A 25,931-nucleotide genomic window follows, 5' to 3' on the forward strand; every position below is an offset into this window, starting at 1 on the left:
TTCTGCTCTAATGCTGTGATTTCCTCTGCTGGCTGTTCCATTGGCTATTGCAACAAGATTTGTTATCTTTTTTTGAGAGAAAGCTATCCCTGGATCCTAGAAAAAGCAAGAACAAAACAATCTTACATACATGGCTGATAATGCATCACCCCCACTGCAGACTCTCCCCAGCCTGCAGACTGCTACTCTGGGCATATCTTGCATTTGAATTCATCTCATTAATGCTCCTCATTGCCTACTTTCTTCCTGCTCCCCAGACTTCCATGTTCCACACAGGATGAAGTAACCTCCCCTTTGTTTACTGTTAACCCTCTTTGGGCCTTGGACTGTGCTACTGTGCTGTTGCCTTACAGAGCTAAAGAGAACCTGGCCAGCACTGTGGCTGGGGGCAGCAAGCTGCAATCACCCAAACTTCTCATTATTCCATGCATTTACTATTTCTGCATGGCATATATGAGACAGAGTGTTGGCAAGGCTTTCAACATTAAAAACTTCTTTAGTAGAACACTGCCCAGAACCTTCAAACACAGCAAGCATTGCAACACCACTTAAGGGTTCTAATGAAACACCTCCAGGCTGCCCCAGTGCTGCTGCCCTGCAGCTTTTGCTGCTGTCTTTTGTGTTGCAGCCTAAATTTGTCAGCTGACCCTGCTACAGAAGCAGCAGCCTGGAGCACAGGAACAGCAATGGAAAGTTGCTGCAGCCATTTCCCCAGTGAACATCCACAAAATCCTCCCCTGCAGAAAAGCTGGGCTAAATGAATAATTAGGAAATACCAACACAGGTTTGGAAAATGTCTGTTTAGATAAACAGATGTTGGAGATGTGCCTTGGCATTTCAGCCTTTGGTACTCAAAGAATTCTCAAGATGTGTATTGGACTTACTCATTTTTTTGGGTGTTGTTGAGATAATGGCAAATAAAAGTTTCCTCTCTTCCTGAGGCTGTCTTCCAGTCTGAGGGAGGGAGAACACACATTAAGAAAGCTACCTTTTATACAAATTCGTTTTTTAATAAAGTGTATATCTTATAAAGTGTAAAATGATTACTCATTTGTAGAAAATAAATTGACTAGAGAACTCTTTTAAATACTTCCCAATTTAGTTTATATATACTTAGATACATACTATATTTACAGATATAAATTTTATTCTATTTGTTTCTTGAAAAGATTTATTTTTCCAACCAAAGAACAGCAGAAGTCCTGAAATCATGAGGTTTTTCTGAGTGACACAGCAGAGGATGAGTGAGCTGCAGACATGCTGAAATGGTTACAGGTAGCTTAATTACAAACATGTGAAAACCAGTTAGGTCTTTTCTCCATCCCTCTCCCCATTTTCCCTGCTTCTGTACATGTGTAATAAATACATTTACAAACATCCACAAATAATTGCCATGAAACAACCTTTAATGATATGGACTTAATCAGAATTAACCTTTAGGCATCACTGAAAAACAGCACAGTGTAAAATCATTTTCCTGCCTGAACTCATGCATCTTTTTAAAATCAGTAACTTGCAAATTTAAACAGAATATCTGAAGCCTTTGGATTCCAGAAGGGAAACATCACGTTGCAGCTCACAGTTCACCAGTGACCATATACAGTAATTTCTGTAAAATACAAAATGTCTGACAAAGGAAGAGAATAAGCAAGTAAGCAATGCCTCTTTTTAAAGTTGTTTCTAAGGATTTGGTGCAACTTTTAACTCTGCATGATGGTGACAGGCTCTGTTTTTTTTCCAGACACCACTAGTATTGCTCAAAGCCCCAAATTATCACACACTGATGTTGACTTAAAAGTACTATGTACGTACCACTACATAAATACATATGCAATATAAAGTCCATATCCCATAAAATAGAAAAATGTAATATAGAGTCTGTTGGGCAAGGCATACAGGCATAGCAATAGTTTTATAACTACATAAATGTAGTTGATATTATTTACAGAGGGAAATGGAGACAAACATTATAATCAAATACATTGGTTTATGAATTTTTTTAAGATTTTCACTTAAAACAAAATGATTTGCAACTCCAACTACCTGGAAAAGTAAAGTGCTCACAATCCATTTAGTGCAATAAGACTAGCTACAAAACTTAAGAGGAGGAAAAAAATTTTAAGAACGAATTCCACATATAGCTAGGGGGACCAAACAAAAAATAAAATAATTTTTGAGTTTAAAAGATTGAGAAGGAAGAGAAATTAAGATTACAAAGCAGATTAACAAGATAAAAATAATTCTCCAAAGTCAAGTCTTTAGATTGTCAGAAATGCCAAATGCCATTGTTTCTCATGCTATTTTGTCCCAGCTTTGTCCTGAACATTCTTGGAGACAGCTGTCTCATAATCAAGGAAATGGCACAGATATTCCTGCAGATGTGACACCATGTAAGCCCAAAGAAAGAAATGAAAGATGAATGTACTCATCAGTCTGACAGTGCTTTATCTCTGAGTGCTTGACTTCGTAATTTCAGCAGTATTCCTCTGTTTAAGTCAATGCTGAGTAATATGAAACTTGCTTCTAAAATATAATAACTGGGAACAGATGGTAAAAATGAGGGGTTCTTACAAAATATGTATTATGCTTTCAGCACTGGATTACAGTAAGCCACAACAACTAAAGATTACACATATTATTTCACCTTGGCATCATAGATGAGAATCAACTTAGGTGAACAGTGAAGTACAACCCATTTAAAAGGAGCAACTCTCCAGAGAAAATCCTTCTTCTGGATCTAGGGACCAAATATAATCTCTACAGGGATGCCATGCAAACAGAGGGGCAGACTGACAGGGGCTTTAGAAATAGTTTTATTAATGACTTAAAATTAACTCCTGGCCTTAACTAGAACTTGTAAAAATTCTCACACATCACCTCCTAAAATCAGAATAATTAAGCAATCTCTCAGGTAATGAAACCCAAAGCCCTTTTACTGGTTTCACTGAGATGTGGAAGATGCAGCTGTAACTGACAAGCACTTAGTCACTGATCCACAGACTTCAGAATGTCCCAAGGTAAAATTGTATAAACAAGAATGATGTGATGCAGGCTTCCATGGAAATGGTTTTTCTTATGAATACAATTATTGAGAGTAACCTTCTGGCCAAGGGAGGTTGATGGGAAAAGACCTTTCTCCCCAAAACTAGGTTATGGACAACTGCTAAATTGGATTATGGACAAATCATCCTGCTAAGTCATCACAAACTCCTGTAGTCTTAATTAAACTCTAATGAGGAAGGAAATATGCAAGTATTGGCAAACATCACCAAGGACCACAGCCAGGACCTCCGGAGTGGGGTGTGGGAGGCAGGCCACAGTGCTGCCAGCCCCAGAGGTGTCGTGTAGCAGTTCTGCTGGTGGGAGCTCTGTGCACCCAGAAGCCCGTGGCACCTGACAGAGGACTGACATCACCCAAGCTGCTCTCAGCCTTCCCAAAGTTTTGAAAAGCACCCTCCAGAGCCAGGCCTTCCACGGGCAGGTTGGACCTGCAGCTCCCAAAGGCCTCACAGGAATCGCCACTGCCCTTGGCGACCAGGGCTGCTCTGCCTGGCCAGGAGGTGGCACCTTCTGCCCCCAGACCGGCACGTCACCATCCCCGCGGTGGCAGTCCGCAGCAGCGAGAGCGGCAGGTTGTCCTGCCCAGGCACCAGACTTGCGGGTCTCCTGCCTCACGCTGGACCACGGCAGCCACCCCCGGGATAAGAGCACCACGAGGCAGCCGGAGGGCACGGCCCCTCCGCTTCCTGCTGCCGCGGCCCCGGGAGCACACACAGGGGAGGGCGGGCGGTGCCAGGCGCCGCTGACTCACCCCTCGCCTTCCCACAGGCAGGGGAAAGCTCAGCAAAGCCAGCGCAGACCTTTCTTTCCTTGTGCCAAGCCCACTGCTGCCGTCCCAGGGGGGCACAGCCCGTCCTGTCGCGATAGGGAGGCCAAGGGTGAGGCAAAGAGGCAGCAGAGGCTGTGGCAGCTCCTCGCGTTCATTCGTTCCGCGCGCGGGGCAGGAGCGGCCGCTGCTCCTCGGCGGGTGGCAGCTCCTCGGTGGGCAGCAGCTCGTAGGTGACGCAGAGGGAGGAGAAGAGGCAGCCCAGGAAGGACACCAGGCTGGAGAAGTACATGGCACTGCTGGCGCTGCCCACGGCCGCCGTCAGCGGCCCCATGGCCAGGGCCACGAGGATCTGCGCCAGGAAGTACTGGCAGCTCAGCAGGGAGATGTCAACGCCCATCCCACGCCGCGTGCCCTCCGCCTGCGAGCCTACGAACTGCGGGGACACAGCCACAGAGTGAGGGGGTGTCCCGGGGCTCCTGGCCCCTCCCCAGCCCGGGGCTCACCTCTCGGCTCTGGTAGTAGTCGCAGAGCAGGGAGTAGGGCAGCGTGCAGAGCGTGGCGAACAGAATGCCGTAGGTAGCGCACAGGGACAGCAGCACGTAGACGTTCCTGGAGAGCGTGGCCAGGCCCGTGCCCAGCCCAAAGGCCAAATATGCCACAAAGTACAGGGTCCGTGTGCTAAACCGCTCCTCCAGCTTCTCCAGCACGGCTGCAAGAAAATGGTACAGCTTTGGGGTGAACTGCAGCCCGCCCCACTGCCACCCGTCAGTGGGGCTGAGGGGTCCACCCTTGCTTAGGCAGCCACATCTGGTGACAAACACTGCACCTCTGGGGAATTGGTGGCTGGCACGTGAGTGCCAAGGACCCTTCCAAATCTGGCTTCCATGATGCAGCATTGCTGCCCTGTCTGCAGAGAGGGCATGGCAGAGCTGAGGCCTGGCAGTGCCCCTGTCCCAGAGGGCAGGCAGAGCATGACATACATGACAAAGTGCTGGGGTGGCACATGACACCTGAGTGCTCTGCCTGGGACACACAGGCACTGACTGGGTGGAGCTGCACCAGAATTGTGCCAATGGTGACTGCATGTTTCTCTGCATTCCATGTACTTTGAAAATGTCACTTGTGAAAGGAACCACATCCTAAGAGAGATGTGACCTCTCTGGATTGTTGACCTCACCTGCTGTCAGTGCAGGCCAAGCCAAGTAGCAGAGGTAATAGGGTGAAAAAAGAACATTCTGCTACAACACCTGTGCCATGTAGTAGGCTGTGTGCAACATAAACACTGGCTTACTTCTTGCAGAATCACCACTTTTAAGAAATGTCTCTTTTCCCAAAGCAGTAGTTAAGACGACTGTACCAAGTACCTGAATAAAAAGCAGCACTGAATGCATAGATGCACATTCCCCAGCAGCCCATGGTGACCCCAGTGTTGTACTTCTGATACTCATCTGAGTTGTGAGGTGCTTTTGGGTTCCCTTGGAACACTACTTCTCCCATGAAGTCAGTATAAAAGAGTAACATCCCCTCAAATGAAAGCCACCCTGAAAGAAGAGAGAAGTAACCCATTAGGATTTCAGAATATCTGTTTCCCCTTGCAAGCTTACATGGATGTTATCAGCTATATTACAAATCACACCCTAGGACAGGTTGTGCAACCTGTTACATAATATCCAGCCACATTTATCTGAGACCGCTGCTCCTCGTGCATAATGCTGCAATGTTTGTTAAAGACATTCAGGCTTTTAAAGACCAAGATTTACCATTTGAATTCCTAAGTGGAAACCTCAAGGCTGACTAAAGGCCACAAAATACTGGTTTAGCAAGACAGAAAAATAGATGAGAGCAGTCTGAGCTGTCTTCAGGTTCTGACAGGACACAGCACTCAGTTTAACAGAGTGGCTCATCCCGTAGTAATTTCAGGTTGCTGTTATCCTCCCACATAGGACTGGAAGGAGTGCTTCTTATGTCATGGTTGTAGCCTCCAGAGTACCTCTGACACAGTTAAAAACTCTTCCTACAAATTGGCACCAAGGCCATTGATGTAGACAATCCCCTAATTCTTTTCACAGCCAATGAGTATTAATTACCTGGTCCCTTCAGTCCAATTTAGTGTCAAGTGGAATGACTGCAAGCCCTTCCTAAACACCAGTCACACACTGGTTAAGAGTAAAGGTAATACTGTACTGGTTACAGGCACTCCTGCAATGCCATGTTCCACACCTCCTCTCAGCCTGTTCTGGGACCCCTGTACATGAGCAGTCAAAGGGAGGAAAGTGAATGCCAGTCTCAGGGTGTAAGCATGGAAATACAACTAATCTCTCTGCTTGGTGTGAACATTCCCCTTAAGATGTGTTGATTTAGGCTGTTGTTGTTCCCTTTCTAGGAACACAGGCTTTACTGCTTTGCTGGGATGTTTTGGGGTTTTTTCCCCTTTCTAAGTGTTCTAAGAAGGTACCTCATTAGTCTCTATAAGGCAGAAATCGAGTTGTCTCTGTTAGCAGCCATTGCAGCAATAGATAAAATACTGAAAAAGGTTCACCCGAGGTAGAGCCCTCCCTGGTGAAGGCAAGAGGGTGCTTTGGGAGTACCTAGGAAGTGGTTGATGCAGAGGTTACGGAGAGCCTTGGGCATGTGGCAGATGGTTGAGCAAAGCAGCTTCACAGACAGGGGCTGCTCCGAGGTCTCGCCCGATTCGTTCAGCTCGCTCTCGTACTTCACCCCGTTCAGCAGGATATTAGCAACCTGCACCATAAGAACTGCCAGGTCAACAAGCACAGTAAGGGAAGCACAAACATCCTTTAGGTAGATGTATGCAATATTGCATACCTATCTGATCATCTGAAAGTTAAACTCTGCTGCTGGAGTATGTCGACTTGGAGATTAAGAAGTGTATTGGACTGGAACAAGTGACAAATGGCAGCACTGCACTGTAGCTTTCAGTATGCTTGAACCAGATCCCTTCACCAGGGGACTTGGTAACCACATTCAGATGCACAGGCACAGCAGGAATGCATAAATTCCACTGCATTTATAGGAGCTGTACCCACTTTCAGGTGAATGTGGATCCTGAAGTTTAGAGACACTGAGGAAGAGGAGGATGAGTTTAATTGAAACACATTATCATTGCTTGCTAACCTCAATGCTCAATCTCAGTGTGCCCAGTATGTAAAATCCTGGCCCTAACAAAGTCTGCTCTCACAAAATGGGTCAAAGTACAGCAACAACAAACAAAACAAACAAAAAGCCACCACCCCCAAAAATTAAAATAAAATAAAAAATCCCCAAACCAAACAAAAAAAAAATAACAGAGGACTGTTTACCTCATCCCAGATCATAAAAAAATGGGCCAGCATGCAGAGGTCTCAGACATTCCAAGTTATCACCAACAGTGGGAGGTGAGGTCAGAGTCTTATCCCTCAGTAAGGGAAAGCTCACCTCCCTGATGGAGCCAGATGTAATGACTGCCATAAGGAGAAGCTCATGGGAGAATCCTATCCCTGGCCCTATTTTGCAGGTCTTTCTGTGGAAAGGGAAGATACAGGCTCAATAAAAACGTGACCTTTTCTGCATTCATGTGGTAGCTCCCTTGGTAGTGAAGCAGGACTAAAAATACTGACCTAACTCTCACAACTGGCGCAGTTAAGAGTGGGATATTCCCATTTCTGCCATCTTAACAAAAGCAGCTGACAGACTGTCAGCCATAATTCACACTCTGCCCACTACTTTACTGATAGAGTCATAGCAGGTGTGCTGTTCCCATAATAACTTTTATGAGGAAGCTGTCACAAGAGTCTTTCATGAATAATTTGTGCACCACGTATTTAAAACTATATGAAGAGATTAATAACACTCATGTTTACATGCTCGTATCATTGATTTCCTGCTCTTACCTGTTGGCTGAAGGTTACATTTCTTCTTCTGTTATTCTCTGGGCAGTGTCCTGTTACAGCATCTGGAATGGCCAGGGTCTGAGGTCTTTTCAAGATCCCTGATGACCGTGGCTTTATTGCATCCAGTGAGCCCACTCTCAGCACATCACTATCAGACCCTGACGTTAAGCTGCTTTCCCCTTGCTCCAGAATTCCATTTGCTCCATGGTAACAGCCATCAGGCACCCGAGGAAAGCTGACACTGACAGGCTGCCTGGACAAACTAGCTGGAAGTGTCATGTAACTATTATGCCCGCCTGTAAAACAGTCTATAAGCACACTGTCAATATTTGAAGTCCCAAAGGATGATGCAAACTCATTAAGTCCCGTCAAAGAATTGTCTCTGCTGATAAAACTCCCGTATTTTGGCGTGAGTGGGCTCATGGGGGAAACAGGACTCGTAAAACTTGCATGTAAGTGAGCTGAGTTATGAGAAGCAGAGTTTTCATTTACACTGTCCTCAAAGAAGAAAGGTGGAGAAGGAGGGAGAGGAAGACTTGGACTTTTCATCACCTTTTTCTTCCTGTTAGAGGACTTTAAGGGTCTCTCTGGAATGCTAACTAGAGTCAGCACAGTAGCAATAGTCAGTACAACTGAGGTGAAGACATAGATGACACGAAGTTGCCCTCCTACAGCTTTTCCAAAACTGGTTTTATCCCAGTGTATTCCTCCAACAACATAACCAAAGCCACCTCCAAGACCTGGTGGAAAAACAGAGCTAAGATTATCTTCCCTATCCAGTCCCACAAGTCAGTAGCAGCACAGCATCACTTGTATAATGAATCATGAGTAGAATCTGACATTTCTGTTTTACCATTTGACCCCTTTCCACTTCAAATGCACTAATAAACACAGCTGTGCCACAAGGACAGCCTGGATGTACCAACACGGTACAGAAAGAGGGAGAAAGTGCTGTGAAAGTGATGATACAAGTAATTTAAAATTATAATTTTTCTTTGCCAAGAACAAAACACCTTACCTTTAGCTATTTCAGTCCGTAAACAGAAGTGTCCACCAGCCTTGTGACAAGGCTCTGCAATCATTCAGCTAAGACTGTTTTCCTGAAAGTGAAAATCCATTTTCCTCATATGAGGAATGCAGATCTAACTAAGACAGATCCAATCACTTCAGAAGTGTAGCAAGCTCATTACTCAGCACTGTGTTGACAGTGTACAAAACTGCCACTGTGTTACTACCGACGAACAGGGAAGTTTTGAGAGCACCTCTCTCTCCATTCACATGGTGAAAGTCTTACAACACTCTCCTTTCTTACTCACAAACACATTCAAGAGTGTGGAATAGTCTCCTAGAACAGGGCAGCACAGCAATTGAAGATGACAGCAGTGAGGGATCAACAGCACCCAGTATGCACTTTTGCCTCCAACAGAGCAACTACAAGACACATTTTCCACACCTGCAGGAAGCCAAACCTCCTCCCTCAAGGGAAAATTTTGTTTCCATAGGTCTTACAAAATCTGTGAGGGACCTTCAGATGAATAACTCAAGACTGTATCTTGTTTGAGTTGAGGTAGTTACAAAAGCCTTTTACAATAAGTAGATTTTTTTTTTTTTTACAGTTAATCAGTGATACCTCTCAGTATTTGGTCATTATGCTTATTCAGGAAAAGACCAGTGTTTACACCCTGCTTTCTCACAGCAGGGCTTGTTTACTCAGGGTTCACATCTCCCAGGAAGCACCAAGAAGACATACCTGCTAACAAAGCGTGGATGTTGAGGCCCCTGTCTTGATCCACTGGGCTGCACACGTCCATCATGTAGGCATGACTGGGATTGTCTGCTGAATCTGCACTGAAGTCCATGAGGACAACACCACAGACTGTAAGGATGATCCCCCATTTGTGGTTATTCTCAGTGTCAGACAAGGCACTCCCTATATCTTTCCCATTCAGCATAAGTGAGAGCCCAAGCAACGCTCCTGGGAACAAAACCAAAACAAAATCAGTCACTATTTGTAAGCAAGCCTGCAGAGTTCCAGACTCCAAAAGCATTATTCTACCTGCCCAGCCTTGCAGCAAGCACTATTGCTCTTGTTCATATCAATGCAGCCTGGAAAATTAGTGTGGCTTATAGGATACACATAATCCTTTTCCACTATTCGAGCTTAACAAATGTCTAGAGTTTACTCTGGCTAAAAACATCCACATTCTTGACCCTCAAAACATCCTTTCAGACTTTGAGAAGCTTTTATGTGTGGATCTCCAGCTGCCAAAGCATCAGCTGTGTCACTCACCATCTTCTTCAGACCCACAACACCCAACACCTCAGGAGCATTTTGTTCAGCTTAGTGCCACAAGGGAAGTCACAGATGAGAGATGCACAAAGTTTTTAAGTGTTATGCCCATCATTTCTAAACGACACACCTACTGCTAAAACCAGAATGAAAGGTCTTCTCCTCCCAAATCTTGATGTGCATCTATCGCTCCAGGCTCCCAGCAAAGGCTGTAGCAAAAACCCTAGAAAAAAGGAATCACCAATGAACAGGATTCTTCTAGAAGCCTGTTTCACAGAGGAGTTAAAACAGGCATGCCTTAAAGGGCAGTTAATGCAGGACACCACAGTGCAGTGACATCCCCAGTCACCCAGGGACACACACAGCACACTGCCTGGCATTGCCCAGGACAGGACTGAGTAACAGAACGTGCTGCTGCTCACTGCAGGGCATTTCACTGTGCATCAGTAACACAGAGTTTGACACCAGGTGAAGAGTCAGAGTACAAGTTACACATTCTTAAGCACTCTGCTCCTTACAAGCTATTTCATTCATCCCATATTAGATGTGAGATCCCCTGCAGGATTAGTTTGGAAAACAGCAGTAAGCAAATATGCAAGTAGGAAAGATGCCTGTATGAATCTGTGCCAGCCTGTTAGGAGGAGCCTATCTCTTCTTCTGAAGCATATGTTGTGAGTACAAGAACAGGCAGAACAAAATTTTCCAAGTGGTATCCATAGTAATGGATACACTCCCAGCCCTGCCTCTGTGCTAAGGCAAGTAATTCAATGCCTCTTTCACCAGTGGTCGATGGTCTTCCATCACTGGAACACCTCATTTGTTTCAGAAAGTTAAACAGGAGAAGGCAATCCCACTCTGCTTTTTTTCACACACCCTTGAAAACTGTCTCTGTATGCTTTTTTTCATGGGGATATAAATGGATACAATGATCTTCTTATGCTTGTTTTTAAGTACAGGAACAGAGCAACCAAAGGTTACCCTCACACAAGTTTTAAGAGGTTGAGAAGCTATTAAAAGAACAGATATTTTGAGCACGTTTCTCTTATTTCAGGCAGGGCACAGCAAGAATTGTCCTCCTATTTATCTAAAATTATTATTAGTACTACTTAACCTCAAGAGTGTATACTCATGAGCAGCTGAGGTGCTTCAAACAAAAAAAATTTAAAAAATCCATAGTGGAAAAAATAAGAGGGAAGAAACAGCACCATGAAAAGTTACCTAATATAGGGCTGATGAACCACACCATTCCATACAGTTGGTCTGGAAGCCCCATCTGGAGCAGCACAGGGGTAACATAGGCTGTTTCCATGGCATAGCTGAATTCAAGCCCAAAGAGAATGCACCCATTGAAAAGGAGTTCCAAGAAAGACCTCTGAGGCTGGAGATCCCCAAAGTCAACCAGATCAGTGGGACAAGGAGTATTTGGCGGTGGCGGCGGCGAAGGCCGGATGTGTTTTCTCCTTTTTGGGTGTCTCTTGAAGTTGTTGGCCCGGTGACTTATGTGCCGTGTGGGCAGCCCAGAATAGCCTGGAACTGGTGGCCTCCAGACTTCCTGAGAAGCCACACCTGACAAGAGTGCAGCATCGCTGACAGGGCTGGCTGCAGATGGTGGAATCATCATGGGTAGGGGTCTGGAAGACAAATCAGAAGAAAATGGTGGAGGTAAGAGAAACTTTGCTTAATTTTTTTAACTGAAGTTCAAGTCATTTGTCAACATTTCACATATGAAGTGTGGCCTTTGTGTTAGTTACAACCTCTTCTTTCCATCTCTTGATGGAAGGCATTATGGGCACATCTCCTGCAATGTATGAAATGCACCAGACAAAGAAGCAGAAAACATGAGATTTAGGGGAATGCTGTACAGCCAAAGAGTAGAAGAGCTGGGAGTTTTGCACAAATGAGACACCAGAGATACTGTCTAGGTTACCTAAGTATTTGCCTACCACGGGGGATTAAGATTGAAATATTTAAAGTCAATCACACTTCCCAGAAATTCCCAATGGGTCAGCGAAGGGTCTACATTTATGTAGAATTCACTTGAGTTAAACTCGCTCAAGCTAAAAAAATAAATCATAATCTCAGTCTATGTTTACAATAATGCAAAGCTGTGGCCTGGCAGCAGATTCCAGACCCCTGCTGCAACATGAAATCACTTTGGCAAGAAATCCTTTTGCTACCGATCCCAGCACTCCTGCTGCCTGTGCTGAGGCCGAGGCTTAATGCAACACCTTTTTCTCAATGACCAAGTTTGGTTTTATTCCTATTTCCATTCCTGAATTTAGCAGAGATATCTCCACTGCAAGGAGGGGGCGTGATCATTAGGAACTGAACCATGAGAAGAAGATACATACCCAACAAACCACCCTCAAAACTGTTACTCCTCTTTCAATGCTTAATGGTTCCCAAGTGCTGAATAGGCACCTTGGATCCCATCAGAATCACTCCTGTAGCCAAAGCCTGCACAGTGTGGTGGCTAAAAAAGCCAAATGGTTTCCAAAATAGCACATCAGATAGATGCCAACAGATCTGCTGCATAAACGAACCACATGTGATTTCTTGATTCTTTTTGCCAGAAATGGAAACAGCTCATGAGTGAAGTCTGACCTTTTCTTTACGCCTCCTTGCCCACAGACCAAAGCTGCTGCTGCACAAGAACAGCTCCACATCACCCCATCCCTCTTCACAAAACCCTCACAACTGCACACTAGTGAGTAAAACAAGTCTCTTACTTTTTTGATTACAGCTTCCCTGGGGAAAATACTCCCAGGTCTTCTACTCTTTGGCTGTACAGCACTCCCCTAAATCTCATGTTTTCTGCTTCTTCATCTGGCACATTTCATACACTGCTCTCCCTTCCTGTAGCCCTCGGTCTACACAAAGCCACAACTTATTGTAGATCCCCAACTATTACCAACAGCAGGACCCCACAAGCCCAGGTTTACCATCATGCTAAGCCAAGCATTGTTAAGCATGACCAATCCTCAGCTCCATGCAGGGATCCAGAGACGCTGCACAATACAAAACTGACTGCCAAGCACCTCACAGGAGACTGCAGTTGGAGTAACTTGAGTGCATTTGGGGGACAAGGAGGATAAGGAAGGATGAGAGTGGGAAGACATCTATTGAAATGTTGCTAACATTGTATCAAGGGTTTGCTCGAGACTGCTTCTCCTCAGAAGAGGTGTGTATCATGCAAGAGAGAACGGGCAATTCATAATCCCAGCTGCACATGTTGACAGCCCACACCTCACACAGCACCAACAGCTTTCCCATCTTGCTGGGAAAGCTCATTAGCCCCAAAGTCCCATACAAGGACCAGCAGAAAGAGAAGCATATGGAGACTTTGTGAAGGCGTCTGCACCAGTGTTCCCCTTGACACCGTTCCTCCAAATTACTGAAAACTTCTTATGACCCATGTCTCTCACAAGCAGAGTACTTACTTTGCAAAGTACTTATCAGCCTCCAGGGAAAAGTGATTTCCTCACAATGAGAATTTTTTAAAAATGAGGAGATACCTGAAAGAAGACATAACGAAAACCCAATCAGATTCATGACAGTTGCTCTAACAAACCCTTTCTTTCACAGAGCCATGACAAAGAAGATGAGCTAGCAGCCCCCTTCACTATTATACTTTGCCATTGGCACAGAGAGTGTTATCTCCTTATCTTCATCTATTAGTTTCATTTCATACTAGATGCGCCTTTATCTTCCTGCTCTTTACTGTGTATTGCAAAGCAATTGCATCCCAAGTCATAAATGGCAATGTTTTAGTGTTATAAGGAAAGACCCGCCCCCCATGCATGGCTCAAAAATACACGTGGTGACCTGCAATTACTTGAAATGAAAGGCTATTATTGACAGCATGTCACTGGTCCAGCAGAAAATCAGTGTAAAACTATGAACTGAGCCTATGTCCTCAATCCCCCATTTTCCTCAACTTACTGGCTGTTCACAGGAAGACATCTCAAACCTGCCCTCGGTGATCACAACAGCGGCAAGGCAGGAACCCTCTCCCTCAGTGTGGCTGCTAGCCCTCAGTGTCAATAGTTATTTGGGATTCTTCGCACCCCACGTCTGTTATACCAACACTTGCACATCAGTCTGGAAGGCGACGCTGGCTCTGCCGGCTGCTATCCGCACAAACGCGTGTGCTCGGGCAATGTGCTCGGCAGCCAGGGTCGTCCGCCCTCACCGCTCCTCCTGGCACCGCTACGCCAAAAATAAGTCTACTTTTCTGGCAGAATCTGCTTCCAGTTTTTCCGCGTCGGGTACCGAGCGCTGCCAAAACCCCAGAGTCATGCGCGCCGCGGGGGAAGGCCGGCCCTGACCCTGGTGCTGACCCGGCCGCCGCCTGCCCATCCTTTGTGGCGGCCGGGCAGGAGCCGCGCCGGCAGCGCCGCGCCGCCGCCCCGGGGCGAGGCCGGCCCCTCACGGCCCCTCACGGCCCCTCACGGCCCCGGGCCTCGCGTCCGCCCCGGCCGCCGGCGCGCAGCCACCCCCGCGCCCCCGGCCCGGCCGCCGCTCCCGGCCCGCCGCCTCACCTGCCCGCCCGGCCCGCACTGCGCCGCGCCGTGACGCCACCGGCCGCGCCCCGCCCCGCCGCTCGCCGCCGGCAGCGGCCGCCCCCGCCCGGGCCGCGGGAGGGTCCCGGGCCCGCGCCGCTCCCGCCCGCCCCCGCACCGGCACCGCCTCCGCGGAGAGCCCCGCGGCTGCGGCGGGGCCAGGAGGAGCCGGGCGGGAGAATCGCCCCGCGGTTCACGGCGGTACCGCCGCTGCACGGCCGCGGTGCGGCAGCGCTCGCTGCAGCCACTCCCGCCCCGGACAGATGCGGCTGCTCGTTCCCAACTTGGCACTGGTGAGGCGGATCGTGATAGTAAGATTTTTAGCGGGTACAGAGATATTTTTTGATAGGCCTGTAGAGCAGATGCCATACAACGTGATGCACTTCTCTATTTAACAGTCTTCCCCTTCCTAGGCTAAAGAAATTAGGCAATTTTATTTTATAGTGCCATATTTTGGGCTTGTGTTTCAAATTTCCTCATGGTTTGCAAACAAAGATGTAATTATGTAGTGCAGTCTGCTCTACTTTTAAAATAAAACTTAAAATTCAGAGCCTTAATCATTACACATTCTTAATTTTATCTTCACGGGTTACCATAACACTGCAAGAATCCCTAGTATATATTAGTATTTAGGTCTTGTAGAATTTATTGTGGCAGGAAGATGGCACATAAATCAGTAGTCATAGTAGGAATAAAAGGTATTTGTCTGTAGAAAACCAGCTCTAATTCATGCGATAGAGGGTGCAATCACATTTGGAAAAGATGCCAAAGAGCACAGTCTGAGGCAAATAGGGTTCAGCTAGGGGACAAGCTCATATAGAGCCTGACAAGAAATTGTGAGAAATTGGGATAATCTTGCAGCACTCAAGGACAGGCATGAGAGATCACTGCACATTCTTATTCCATGAATTTCCTGCCACCTGATCTGCAGTGTTCAACTTTTTTATGTCAGTTTGGCCATGATATTGGTCAAGTATTCTTCATCAGTGTTTATGTAATTAAACAGCAGTGTAAGGGACCTGTGTACAACACTTAGGGCTGTTGACTCACAGCATGACATTTGCAGGGCAGAAAGGGGTTTGTACTTAATGAAAAGTGGGTTCCTCACCCACCCTCAAATGTTCTTCCTCAAAAACCACAACCCAAACAGCATGTCTGCAGTCCCAGCAAAACTCTTCCCTTCACTGCTTTCTAACAGAGAGCTCTCTGTAAGCGTCTTGTTCCTAAGCTGACCCTAAGGTATGTGCTGATTGTGCCAGATTAGGTGAAACTGAGCAAGAAACTTGTCATGCACTGGCATTGTTGCACTGTTGTTGTCAGCAATTTGATACAGTTCACCTTTTCATCTCCTTCTCCCCTGTCAAAATGCTCATGCAAAATAAACTAAACAGAGATGAGAGAGTCAATCCAGTGTCACAGATGTCATACTTGAGTAATGGAATAATCTCAAAAATACACTTATTTGTCCCAAACAACGTGTTCCGTGCCAGACACCATTGCAGGCTTCTACTGAGGATGCTGCAGGTTCCCCATTTTGACATATACTGTATCCCCAGTCCTCCTGGCAGATTTGAAGCTATTTTGGTACTGGGATGTCCCTCACCTGTCTGTGCTCAGTTTTTTCTTTTGCCTCCCCAGATATGAAGCTTCTGGGTCTCCACCAACCCAGCCTTGCCACATGCCACTCCTCAGTGCTGATCCACATGGCTGTGGCCACAACAGGATGCTGTGTCTGCACCCAGGTCTCATCCACAATATCCACAATATTCACTACTCCACTTGCTGCCTATTGAGTGAACAAACTGGTTTTAGAAGCCACATTCATAACGAACCGATTAAAATCACTGCAGTTGCTCTGGGAGAAAACAATCACATTCTCATTCAAAACCACAGGTTGACAGCATCCCTTTTATTTACCTGCCTCCAGTGTCTCAGCCACTGGAAAGCTCCTTCATGCTCTGAGCAGAAAAGGCAAAAAACAGAGAGAAAAAAAATAAAAAGGAAGACAAAGAAGATTTGAAACCCTAAGGATGAAGGACAGGAACAGAAGTAGGTCCTGCCAGGTGGCACAGCTGGTAAGAGGACATGAGCAGGCAGGTCTGCTGCCAGAACGATCAGACAGGTGGGGCAAGAGACAGTGCTGGGAGAAGCCGTTGCCATCAGAAGTAGTTGTAGGAACACCAGCTACTTCTCACCCAGCTTCTGGTGCTCAGGGACAGCTACATGGCTGGGACTGTGGCTGTCACACAGCCACAGCTGTTAACTGCCTGCTTTGGTGAAGACCCAGGCTTAGCCACCCCTGCAGCGACCACAACTGAGAATACAGCACAACAACCCCTGCTCCCACCACCCGTGTGCTAGAGCTCTGCAAACACTGGGAAGATGGAAACAGTATTTAAGAGTCCCATTCCTTGTCATGAGGATGGCTTTTTGTTCCACCTGGCCATGGAGAGTGGGTTATATTGTTAATGCTAGCAGGCAGTCATGGCCATTTTAGACAATGATTTTTCCTCTTAAACATATCTGAGACATTAAACTTGTCCTTATTCCATGGTCAATTAAATAAAATTGTCTGCTCAAAACTTACACAGATTAACTCTTACACCATTTAGCACAGTGTGTCCACTTGGGGACAGTGGGACAATTAACTCTAGTCCTTCCCAGGGTAAGGACAAAGGAGAGAACAAAAGCAATTCCTGCTGTGCATTCATTTATTAGCATCCTTTAGGCTTTAGACAAAACAGAAACCACAAATCTCTCCTCTGTGAGTTTGCACATAAATTGCTGTTGAAATGTAAAGTTACTCATTTACTTTGTACTAGTTTAACCCATCAGGTTCAAAAGAGCAGGTTTTGGTGGTGAATGCCTACTGCTATGAATCTGCACTGTTCCCTCCTCACTTCTCTGGGTGCAAGATGGTTTGCATTCAATAAACACTTTTGTTAAGTCCTTCCACAAAGCAGCTTCTAACAGCATATTCATCTCTGCTCATTTACAGCTTGATGTTAGGCTCTGTTTCACTTGCCAGCAGGCCTCATTATTTGCTCTGCTCAGATCAGACCATTCCTCCGTTTCTTAGAAACCTCTCTTACTGTCCCCATAATCCTTTCCTCTGAAGCAGACATTAGCTCCAGTCGAGTGAAATTCTGTGCAAGACACCAACAGAGAGTATGTTGTTCTCCCTGTTGAAGAGCAGGGTTTCGGTTCTGTGGTGTTGGGTGTTTCTTTTTCTCCTTTTGTCTTAAAATTAATTTAAAAGATCTTTCAGTTCAGGTCAGTGGATCCGCGATGTCATTCTGTGATCCATCTGGAACTAGCAGCTTCTTTTCCACTTGATGTTTTGAGGAGGAGAGATACAAAGTCTGTAGCAAACAGACTCGCCATGGAAGTTGTTTGGTATTCAGGGGCTGCTGCTTTAGAACACCCAAAGGCCACATGAATGCTGGAGCAAAGATTAATCTATGCTCAATGACTGAAGGAAGAAGAGGCCTGATGAATTACCGGGTTTCTGTGTCTGCAGAGGGACCTGTGCATACACTTGTCATGGTTTGGTACTGGCCAAACACCAGGCATCCATGAGAGTCATTCGCTCACTCTCCTCTGGTATAGTTGGGCAGAGGAAAGGGAAAAAAATTAATGAAGGGCTTATGAGTTGAGATAAGAACTGAGAGAAAAATACTCTAAGGGCAAAACAGGCTCAAATTCAAAGGTATATGGTAAATTTATTATTAACAGAGTCAGAGGAGGACAATGAAAAGTAAAAGAAGCCTTTAAAACACCTTTTCCCCTCCTCAGCCCTTCCCTCTTTCCCACCAACAGCACAGGGAGACAGGGCATGGGGGATTTGGTCAGTTTGTCACTCGAGGTCTTGTTCTGTTTGCTCAGGGACAGGAGTCTCCTCTGCCGTGGGCTCCCTCCCACAGGCAACAGTCATCCCAAAACTGTTGTGGTGTGGGTCACTCATCCACGGGGTGCAGTCCTCGAAGGACAGGCTGCTCTAGTTTGGGAGCAGGGCCCCCTCTCTCTGTCAGCAGGGCCCCTTTCTCTCTCTGTTCTGGTGTCCTGCTGGATCACAGCTTTCTCTGCCATCCACCCACTCTACAGGAGCACTTTTCCCACGGGCTGTGAGTGGATCTCTGCATGCCCCGTGGACTTCATGCATTCCAAGGGGACAGTTTGTTTTACCATGGTCCTCACCGCAGCTTGCAGAGGAACCTCGGTTCCAACGCTTGGAGCACCTCCTTCCCTTCCTTTTCTTCCACTGTCCTTGGTGTCGCCATGTTGTTTTCCCTCACATGCCATTTCCTCCTCTTCTCTGACTAGAAGAAAGCTGCTGCTCGTTGCCAACAAGTGGCACCAATTCACAACTTCTCGCAGGACCTCGCGGCGCCGAGCCGTGGATCTCAGCCGGGTTCCGCCCTGGGAGTCCTCGCCGTGTTTGCGCTGCCGCGGCGCGGGCGGTGGCGGCCCCGTGGCGCGGGCGCTGTTGAACGCCTCTCTTCGTGCAGGCCCGGGAAGGAGAAGCCGCCGCCGCCGGCCCTGCCCTTCTGCCCGTGGCGGCTGCCAGGGGCGAGCAGGCAGGCAAGGCTGGCCACGGGCCGCGCCGAGATGGCCCCGGCGCCTCGCCAGCCCTGGAGAAACTGCTCCTGCGCTGTTTTGATTTTCTTCTTAAACATCTCATCACAGAGCTGTTAGCAGCCTCTCTAATTGGGCCAGCAGCACGTCCATCTTCAGAGCCGTCAGAGATTGGCTCTGTCAGACATGGCGGAAGCTTCTAGCAGCTTCTTACCGAAGCTACCCCAGGGCCCCCTCCCTGCTGCCAAAAACCAGGCTGTGCCAAATCAACAGCAACACTCTGCAAGCTCTCCTCCACTTCCTACAGAACAGCAGGCAGCCTGCTTCTATACAAGTAGAGTTGTCAGGGGAAAACTTTGCTGGAAGAGATCACACCAACCTCTCTTCCTTCAGGGGGACCAGGAATGTGCACGTTGTGCTCTGCTGTGTTTCTATGGGAGACCTTGGGCACGGCTGCAGAGCTCCTCAGAGCAAACCACGCAGGCTTGTGATAGCAGTACAGCTCAGAGACCTTGACACAGAACGGCTGCCTTGCTCATATTGTACAAAAACATCAGAAACTGTATCCTCTCTAGCAGGAAAGGCTCTCAAATTAAGTAACTTTTTTTCACTAATTTATCAGAATTCACTTCATTTAAAGTGAGGGGGAAGCTACTTAGTGTGAAGCACTTCCATTTTTCCCCTCTTGAGCTCCACAAAGAAGGTGGGGTGACTGGCAGAGCAGTAGGTGAGGAAAATCCAGAGCAGCATAGGTAATGGAAGAATAATTGCTAAGCCTACCTCCAGTCAATTTGCACAATTTCCAGGTTAGAGATGCTGTCATATACTGGACAGCTTTCGTTTCCATAGCACAGAAAAGACTAAAGCTTCCCTGTGCTCAAAATGAAACACAGAGTATTTCTTGCTCCTTAGGAGGAATATGTGGTGTAGCTTAATCTGTCCTTTTTGACCACCACAACCTGGCAATAATACAGAAAAACTAAATACCCTTCTTTTCCTACTACGCATTGAAGTGACAAGTTAATTATTGTCCATGCACTAAAGTCTTTCATAAGGAAAAAGAAAGCAGCCTTTGCCTGGTTTGGGAGAATGATGTTCCAGTTTGCAGGGTTGAGGACAGGGGGTGGTGGTATGGTTAAAGTGCCACTCAATATTAACTAATTATTAAGCAGAAAGGTTCAATTAAAGAAATGTCCTAGTTTTGGCCATGGCCTTAACGTCATTCAATACCACCTCAGACCATTGCAGGGATGGGAAAAAGCCTTCTCTGGCTTCCAAGAAGAAAGGATTTCCTTCTGGTGGAAGAAAGGGCACAGTCCAGTATTGTTTTATTTTACATGTAAATTTTTCCTTTTTCTTATACCTTTTGTTATTAATATTGCTGCTGTTACTGTTCCTTTTCTTATCTCATTGCTGTTTCCAGCAAATTGTTCTTATCTCAGCCTGTGATCTTTGCCTTTTGAGCTTTCCACTGGTGGAGGAGCAAGTGTGGGTTTAGCAGGACTACTAAATTGGGGAATAGTATTCTTGAGCCACAACAAGAAAGCACTCAGAACTTATGAAAAAGTTGAGATCTCTTATTTATTTGTTGCCAGTGGTTAGCTCTCACTGAAAGAGAACTTGACTGAGTCTTGTGTGCTGTACTAAGCCTTAGTACCACAGCTGATTAGGCAGACCCATTGCCAGTGATATTAAAGAGCACATGTTTTTTCACCACCTTGTGTTTTCTAAGTAGTTTAGATAAATATATATTTATGTGTATATGAACTCAGTGACTGTCTTAAGTTCTTCAAGCTGTGTAGGATTTAGTGCCATGGATTTAAGACATTTGTCTGACATGAAATTTTGGGTGAGTTTTTAGAAGGTTTTAGAGGAAAAACAACCACTCATCTATGTGACTTTACAACAGCTTCTTTGTTACTGTACATGAGACCAGAGTATCCTGGTCTGTAGCATCTTCTTGTTCTACTTAGGCAGTCACTGTATTTTAGCAAGAGCACACTTGGAATAAGCTACAGTCAGAAACTCTTACAATAGAGATTAAGCTACAGTCAGGAACTCTTACAGTAGAGATCCAAAGATCTCAGCTCAAGTCTAGAGAACAAGGTGTCAGCAGCTGCATTTTCTCCTCTTGTTCACAGACATGGCTCCAGATATCCATACACACAAAACCAGCCCACTGCTTTTTCACTGCATTTTGGCAAGGGGAGAGGGAGGGAAGGTCAGCCTTGAAGTGGTCAGGCCGTTGAACTAGATGATAGTTGGAGGTCCCTTCAAATTGAACTATTCTATTTTGTTCCCTAAGAAGCTAGGAGTAACTGTACATTTGCTACTGAGCATCAGGCCTGTCTCTTTTAAATAGTCTTTTTCCAAAGTCAGTACTCAACATTTTCCTGTAATCCCTCAGAAAGCTTGATGCAACTCTTTCTTTTATGCAGTAGATTCCTCATTCTGTCCAATGCAGTTAACAAAAAGTCACATTATTGATCAACTTTCTTGGTGCTACTGTTCTTTTGCATTATAATAATTTAAAACAGATCAACCCTAGACCACCTGTAAGTTTGCAAATCAGGGACCAAGGCATTTCGTCAATGCCAAGTTCATGTCAGTCTTAAGCTTATTTAAAATTAGTTCAGCTAATAACAAAAATTGCTAGAGTTAGAATCATGGAATATCTCAAGCTGGGACTGACCCATAATGATGATCAAGTCCAACTTCCTGCTCCATCACAGGTCCACCTAAAACTAAACCTTATAACAAGACATTCCTTGAGCTCTAACAGGCTTGGTGCCATGATGACTTTCCTGGGGTCTGTTTTCTGGTGACCAACCATCCTCTCAGTGAAGAACATCTCCTGCTGTCCAATCTGAACTTGCCCTGGCTCAGCTTCATTCCATGGCCTCGTGTCCTATTGTTGGTTACCACTGGAGTTACAGAGGTGAATACAAGTGTTCATCATACAGTTCCTCTAAATCCCAACTGTACCTGCTCCTTCCACAGTCCACTTTTCCAGATCATTTCTAGAGCCAATCCCACCTTGCCTTCTTCCCTTGAACTCTCCCTGTACATCTATTCCAGGCAGATGAGAGCTTTTGTTAAATCCAAATAAAACTCTGTTTTCCACAACATTTATGCTACCAGTTGAAGAACAAAATTTACATTTCTGCAAATGCCCAGGCATGCCACAAAGGTCTATGGCCTATAGTATTGAACACAGTGCAAATACTGAGTAGGACAGAAAAAAACAAGCAAGTTCAAACAAGGTGAGGTGCATCTCAATTATATGTTCTTAATGCTTATATGGTAAGATGAGCTTACCACGTAAATTACACCGCCCCAGCATCCCTTACCTGCCAACTGAGTAGGAGTAAAGAAGCTGGTGGGCAGCTAATACAATGTAAGAACATAAAGAAACCTTGTATGTGCCAATCTGCACATTACCTCCCTATCTGGCCCTCAGCACATTGTCATATGACTTTAATAGCCCAGATAAATCAGTTCCTGAACTGAACTCCTACACTGCCTATATTAATGGATGTAGTTAAGCATTTAAAAAGACACTTGAACTTTTACTTTGAAAAAGGAAAAACATGACCAAAAACCCATACCTAAAGCACCACCAGAAATAAGAACCAGCATATTATTGCAGAATGAAAAACAATGCTAACAGCACTGAGCTGTTGAGTTGTCAATTAACTGAGAAAATAAATTCAACATAGTGAATTACTGTAGAATATATGAACACCAGTATTTAATATTCAGGAAAATTTCATTAATGCCACACTTCACCTAAACCATTCAAGTGTTGTGCAGTGTCAGCTGAACAGTTTTTCTTCCAGTGGTTTGTACTTGATTTGATTCATGTTTCAGCTCAGACATTTCCACAACAGCAACATGTACATTCACTCCTTTGCTGCCCGGAGCTTTCTGCAGACTGCTCAACAAACACTTCTATTTACTTTGCAGAACAGACTAGTGCTGCCCTCAGAATAATCCGAGGACATTTATCCAGCTCCTGCCCGCATCAGCCACCCCTTCAATGGCTGGCCTCTCACCGACAATGGAAACACAACACCGTTCAGAGAATTAGTCACTAGAGGGCACTTAGGGAACCCAGAACACTGAGGATGTGCTTAGGATCAGAAGGCCACGACAGTTTAAAGTGTCCAAATGATGAGATTTGCATTTACTCCCTAAGCAAACTCCTGCAACCAATATTTTAAGATATAAAGCCAGGAAAATAATTATATTTCAGATCATGACCTTTATCATATTTTGTCTTTCCATCAACTGAATTAAAGAAGGCTGGGAAAAAACTCTCCTCTGAGGCAATACACAGACTAGGCTACATTGGCCATGCACTTCTAGACAAATGTTGAACAAAAGTGTTAATTGCTGGCATGTAAGATACAAATCATGTGAGGTAGTGGCTGTTGCTGCTGAGTGCAGCTTGAGGGAAAGAGGTGCAGGAACACACAAACCAGCGTGGCAAACTCACTGAAATGCAGCATTTCATTTCACTGCAGTGCCTCAGATTGACTATGCATTTCACAAGAGACAAGGATGTGATTATGCCCCAGAGGCCCTGCAGATTTTATTCTGTATGTGACAAACCACTGAAAGGTGACAAGTGCTATGTCAGGAAAGCAGGAGCAAGAATCCTGGATGGTGGAACTTGCAGCCACGCAGAGCAAGCACAGTCTGTATATATTTGAGCTCTAAACTTAATTCTCATTTAAAGATAGAGCACAAATAAAGACTACTCTCATCCCTGCTGTGTTACCTGAACAGCTCAATTCTTTGCCTCTTGTAGTAATTGTAAGCTGTAGCTTTCAGCCTAGTACGTCCTGTCTTTAGTAAGATTAAAATTTTCTTGGCTACCAAGGGTCTTTTTTCGATATGCTTCTGATCTTCTGCTGGAGAAAAAAGCAGAATTTGTAATCAGTGAGTCCTGCAAAACCTCAAATCATTGCTTTTGTGAAGGCCAAGTGCAAGGGCAGCACAAGACAGGGTTGGGCTGCTGCTGTGCAGGAAGAAGTGGTGAGGTGAGCACAGGTCACAGCACCTGGCCATGGGCAAGGGTGGTAAACAGTGACCCTGACAGGTCTGTCACACACTACCAAAGCATTGCTGCACTGGGCTGTGCTCTCTAGCAGGGGCTTGGGCTGGCTCAGTGCCCAGATCAAGATGGGGCACTCAGAACTCACAAAAAAAAAAAAGCAGAATGGCACTGAGTGATACTTGGTGGACAGGAAGGCCGAAGGTGTGCCTGCCTCTTGCTAAGTATTCATTAAACTCTGATTTATAAATTGTACCTTGTCTAAATTGACTTTGGAAGCCTATGGGAAATACTGCCCCACTTCCCTGTGTTTGTTTGCCACAGGGGAAATGAGAAACAACGGAGCCCCTGGGGCTAATTACTTTCTTCAAAACCCAGCATTGCTCTGTTTCTGACTCAGCGCAGCGTTCAATTTTCTGCTGAGATTGTATCTATATCGCATTACAGGATGAGTTGCAATAGCACCTGATGTTAATTGCACTGCACAGACTGCTCCCTTCTCTCCTTTACACCAGTTATCAAGAAAAACCAGAAAGTCCACTTCTGCTGGTTTTAATTTAGCCTCTTCCACCCATACAGAGTGCCTGCCAGACAGGAGAGGCAGGGGCTGTCATCCTCTTTCTGCCTGAAAATATCTAACAACAAGGTAGAGACTAGCTGGATGTCTGCATGTAGATGTCTACATTCCATCCCAAACAATCAGATACTTTGTGGAGACAGAGATGTTGGGATCCATGACAGCCACTCGCTGTAAACAGATACGGACAGGTGCCATAATATTTCCTGGACTGTCCCAAAGGCAGGCAGCCTTCCTTGCCTCTTGCATCCACTGAAAGCAGAGAAAAGGACAGAGATGAAGTAACAGAAAAAGGACATCCCTAGGCTGCTCTCAAGGCTTGTCAGTCTCTTTCAGAGCCTATGCCTGCCTAAAACACAGAGCAACCCTTAAACACACCAGAATCCAAACCACAGAAACAAGCAGGGGCATTCTGACTGGACAAGAGTATATAGCTCAGCAAACTGTCCTGTGGGAACTAGATCTGAGAACATTTGTTGGGTCATGAGTAAAATTTACCTTTTCCTGCAGCACAGTGAAAGAGATAAGGGTGTTTAACATCATTATTATGTTTCCCTCCTAAATGTCCACCTCTGACAGTGGCATTCTAGCACTCACCCTGTATCATATAAATGTTTGTTTCTGACAAGTCATTTGCCAGTCTATCATTTCCCACTCCCCTTCTGCCAGCAGCAACCAGGATTTTTGTCATTTTCAAGTCTTAACCAGCATTGGCAGCTGCCACTTGCTTGACTTCATATGTACGTAGAAGAATGAGAGGGATTTGTAACATGTGCCAAGCTTTCAGTGCACATCGAATGAACAGCATTAAAAGAAAATTAATTAAGTGGTCTACTGGAAAGCAATGCCTCTGGAATAGCACTGGGGGCTTTGGATATTTTTGAGTGAGCTCCTTCAAGCCCAGCCTCCCACCAAAACAACAGGAGGGCAGCCACAGCAGATCAGGCAGCAGCGCTGTTTCCAACAGTGGGCAGTGGCTGCTGCTGCTCACAAGTCTGTTTTTTACTTCTACTGGTGTAAATAACCTATTCACCTTGCCATGCATTTTGTTGAGTGTTTTCAGGTGAGTCTGAGTGCTGTAAGCATCTCCTCTCTTCTGATTTCTTACCCCTTAAAGTTAAAGGCCCTTTCTCTGTTTGGCAGCCCATT

The 25,931-nt window shown here is 45.7% G+C and overlaps 1 protein-coding gene across 3 annotated transcripts in view; it reads right to left on the minus strand.

The window, feature by feature from the left end:
• Nucleotides 1-3,962: 3,962 nt before the first annotated feature.
• The window catches only part of SLC45A1 (solute carrier family 45 member 1), a 29,428-nt gene continuing 7,459 nt past the window's right edge, over nucleotides 3,963-25,931 (minus strand). For 2 of the 3 annotated variants that reach the window (XM_053997422.1, XM_053997424.1), the window contains 9 exons: nucleotides 13,450-13,524; nucleotides 11,228-11,640; nucleotides 10,140-10,232; nucleotides 9,470-9,694; nucleotides 7,720-8,459; nucleotides 6,418-6,571; nucleotides 5,194-5,370; nucleotides 4,333-4,538; nucleotides 3,963-4,262 (listed from right to left, as the gene is read on the minus strand). In XM_053997422.1, coding sequence (XP_053853397.1) covers nucleotides 3,981-4,262; nucleotides 4,333-4,538; nucleotides 5,194-5,370; nucleotides 6,418-6,571; nucleotides 7,720-8,459; nucleotides 9,470-9,694; nucleotides 10,140-10,232; nucleotides 11,228-11,630 — 2,280 coding nt within the window. In that variant the 5' untranslated portion in view covers nucleotides 11,631-11,640; nucleotides 13,450-13,524 and the 3' untranslated portion in view covers nucleotides 3,963-3,980. Of the gene's footprint in view, nucleotides 4,263-4,332; nucleotides 4,539-5,120; nucleotides 5,371-6,417; nucleotides 6,572-7,719; nucleotides 8,460-9,469; nucleotides 9,695-10,139; nucleotides 10,233-11,227; nucleotides 11,641-13,449; nucleotides 13,525-25,931 lie in introns of those variants that run through there. The other variant, XM_053997425.1, reaches the window with a different exon arrangement.

The sequence above is a fragment of the Vidua macroura genome, chromosome 23 (genome assembly GCF_024509145.1).
Source record: "Vidua macroura isolate BioBank_ID:100142 chromosome 23, ASM2450914v1, whole genome shotgun sequence".
NCBI lineage: Eukaryota > Metazoa > Chordata > Aves > Passeriformes > Viduidae > Vidua > Vidua macroura.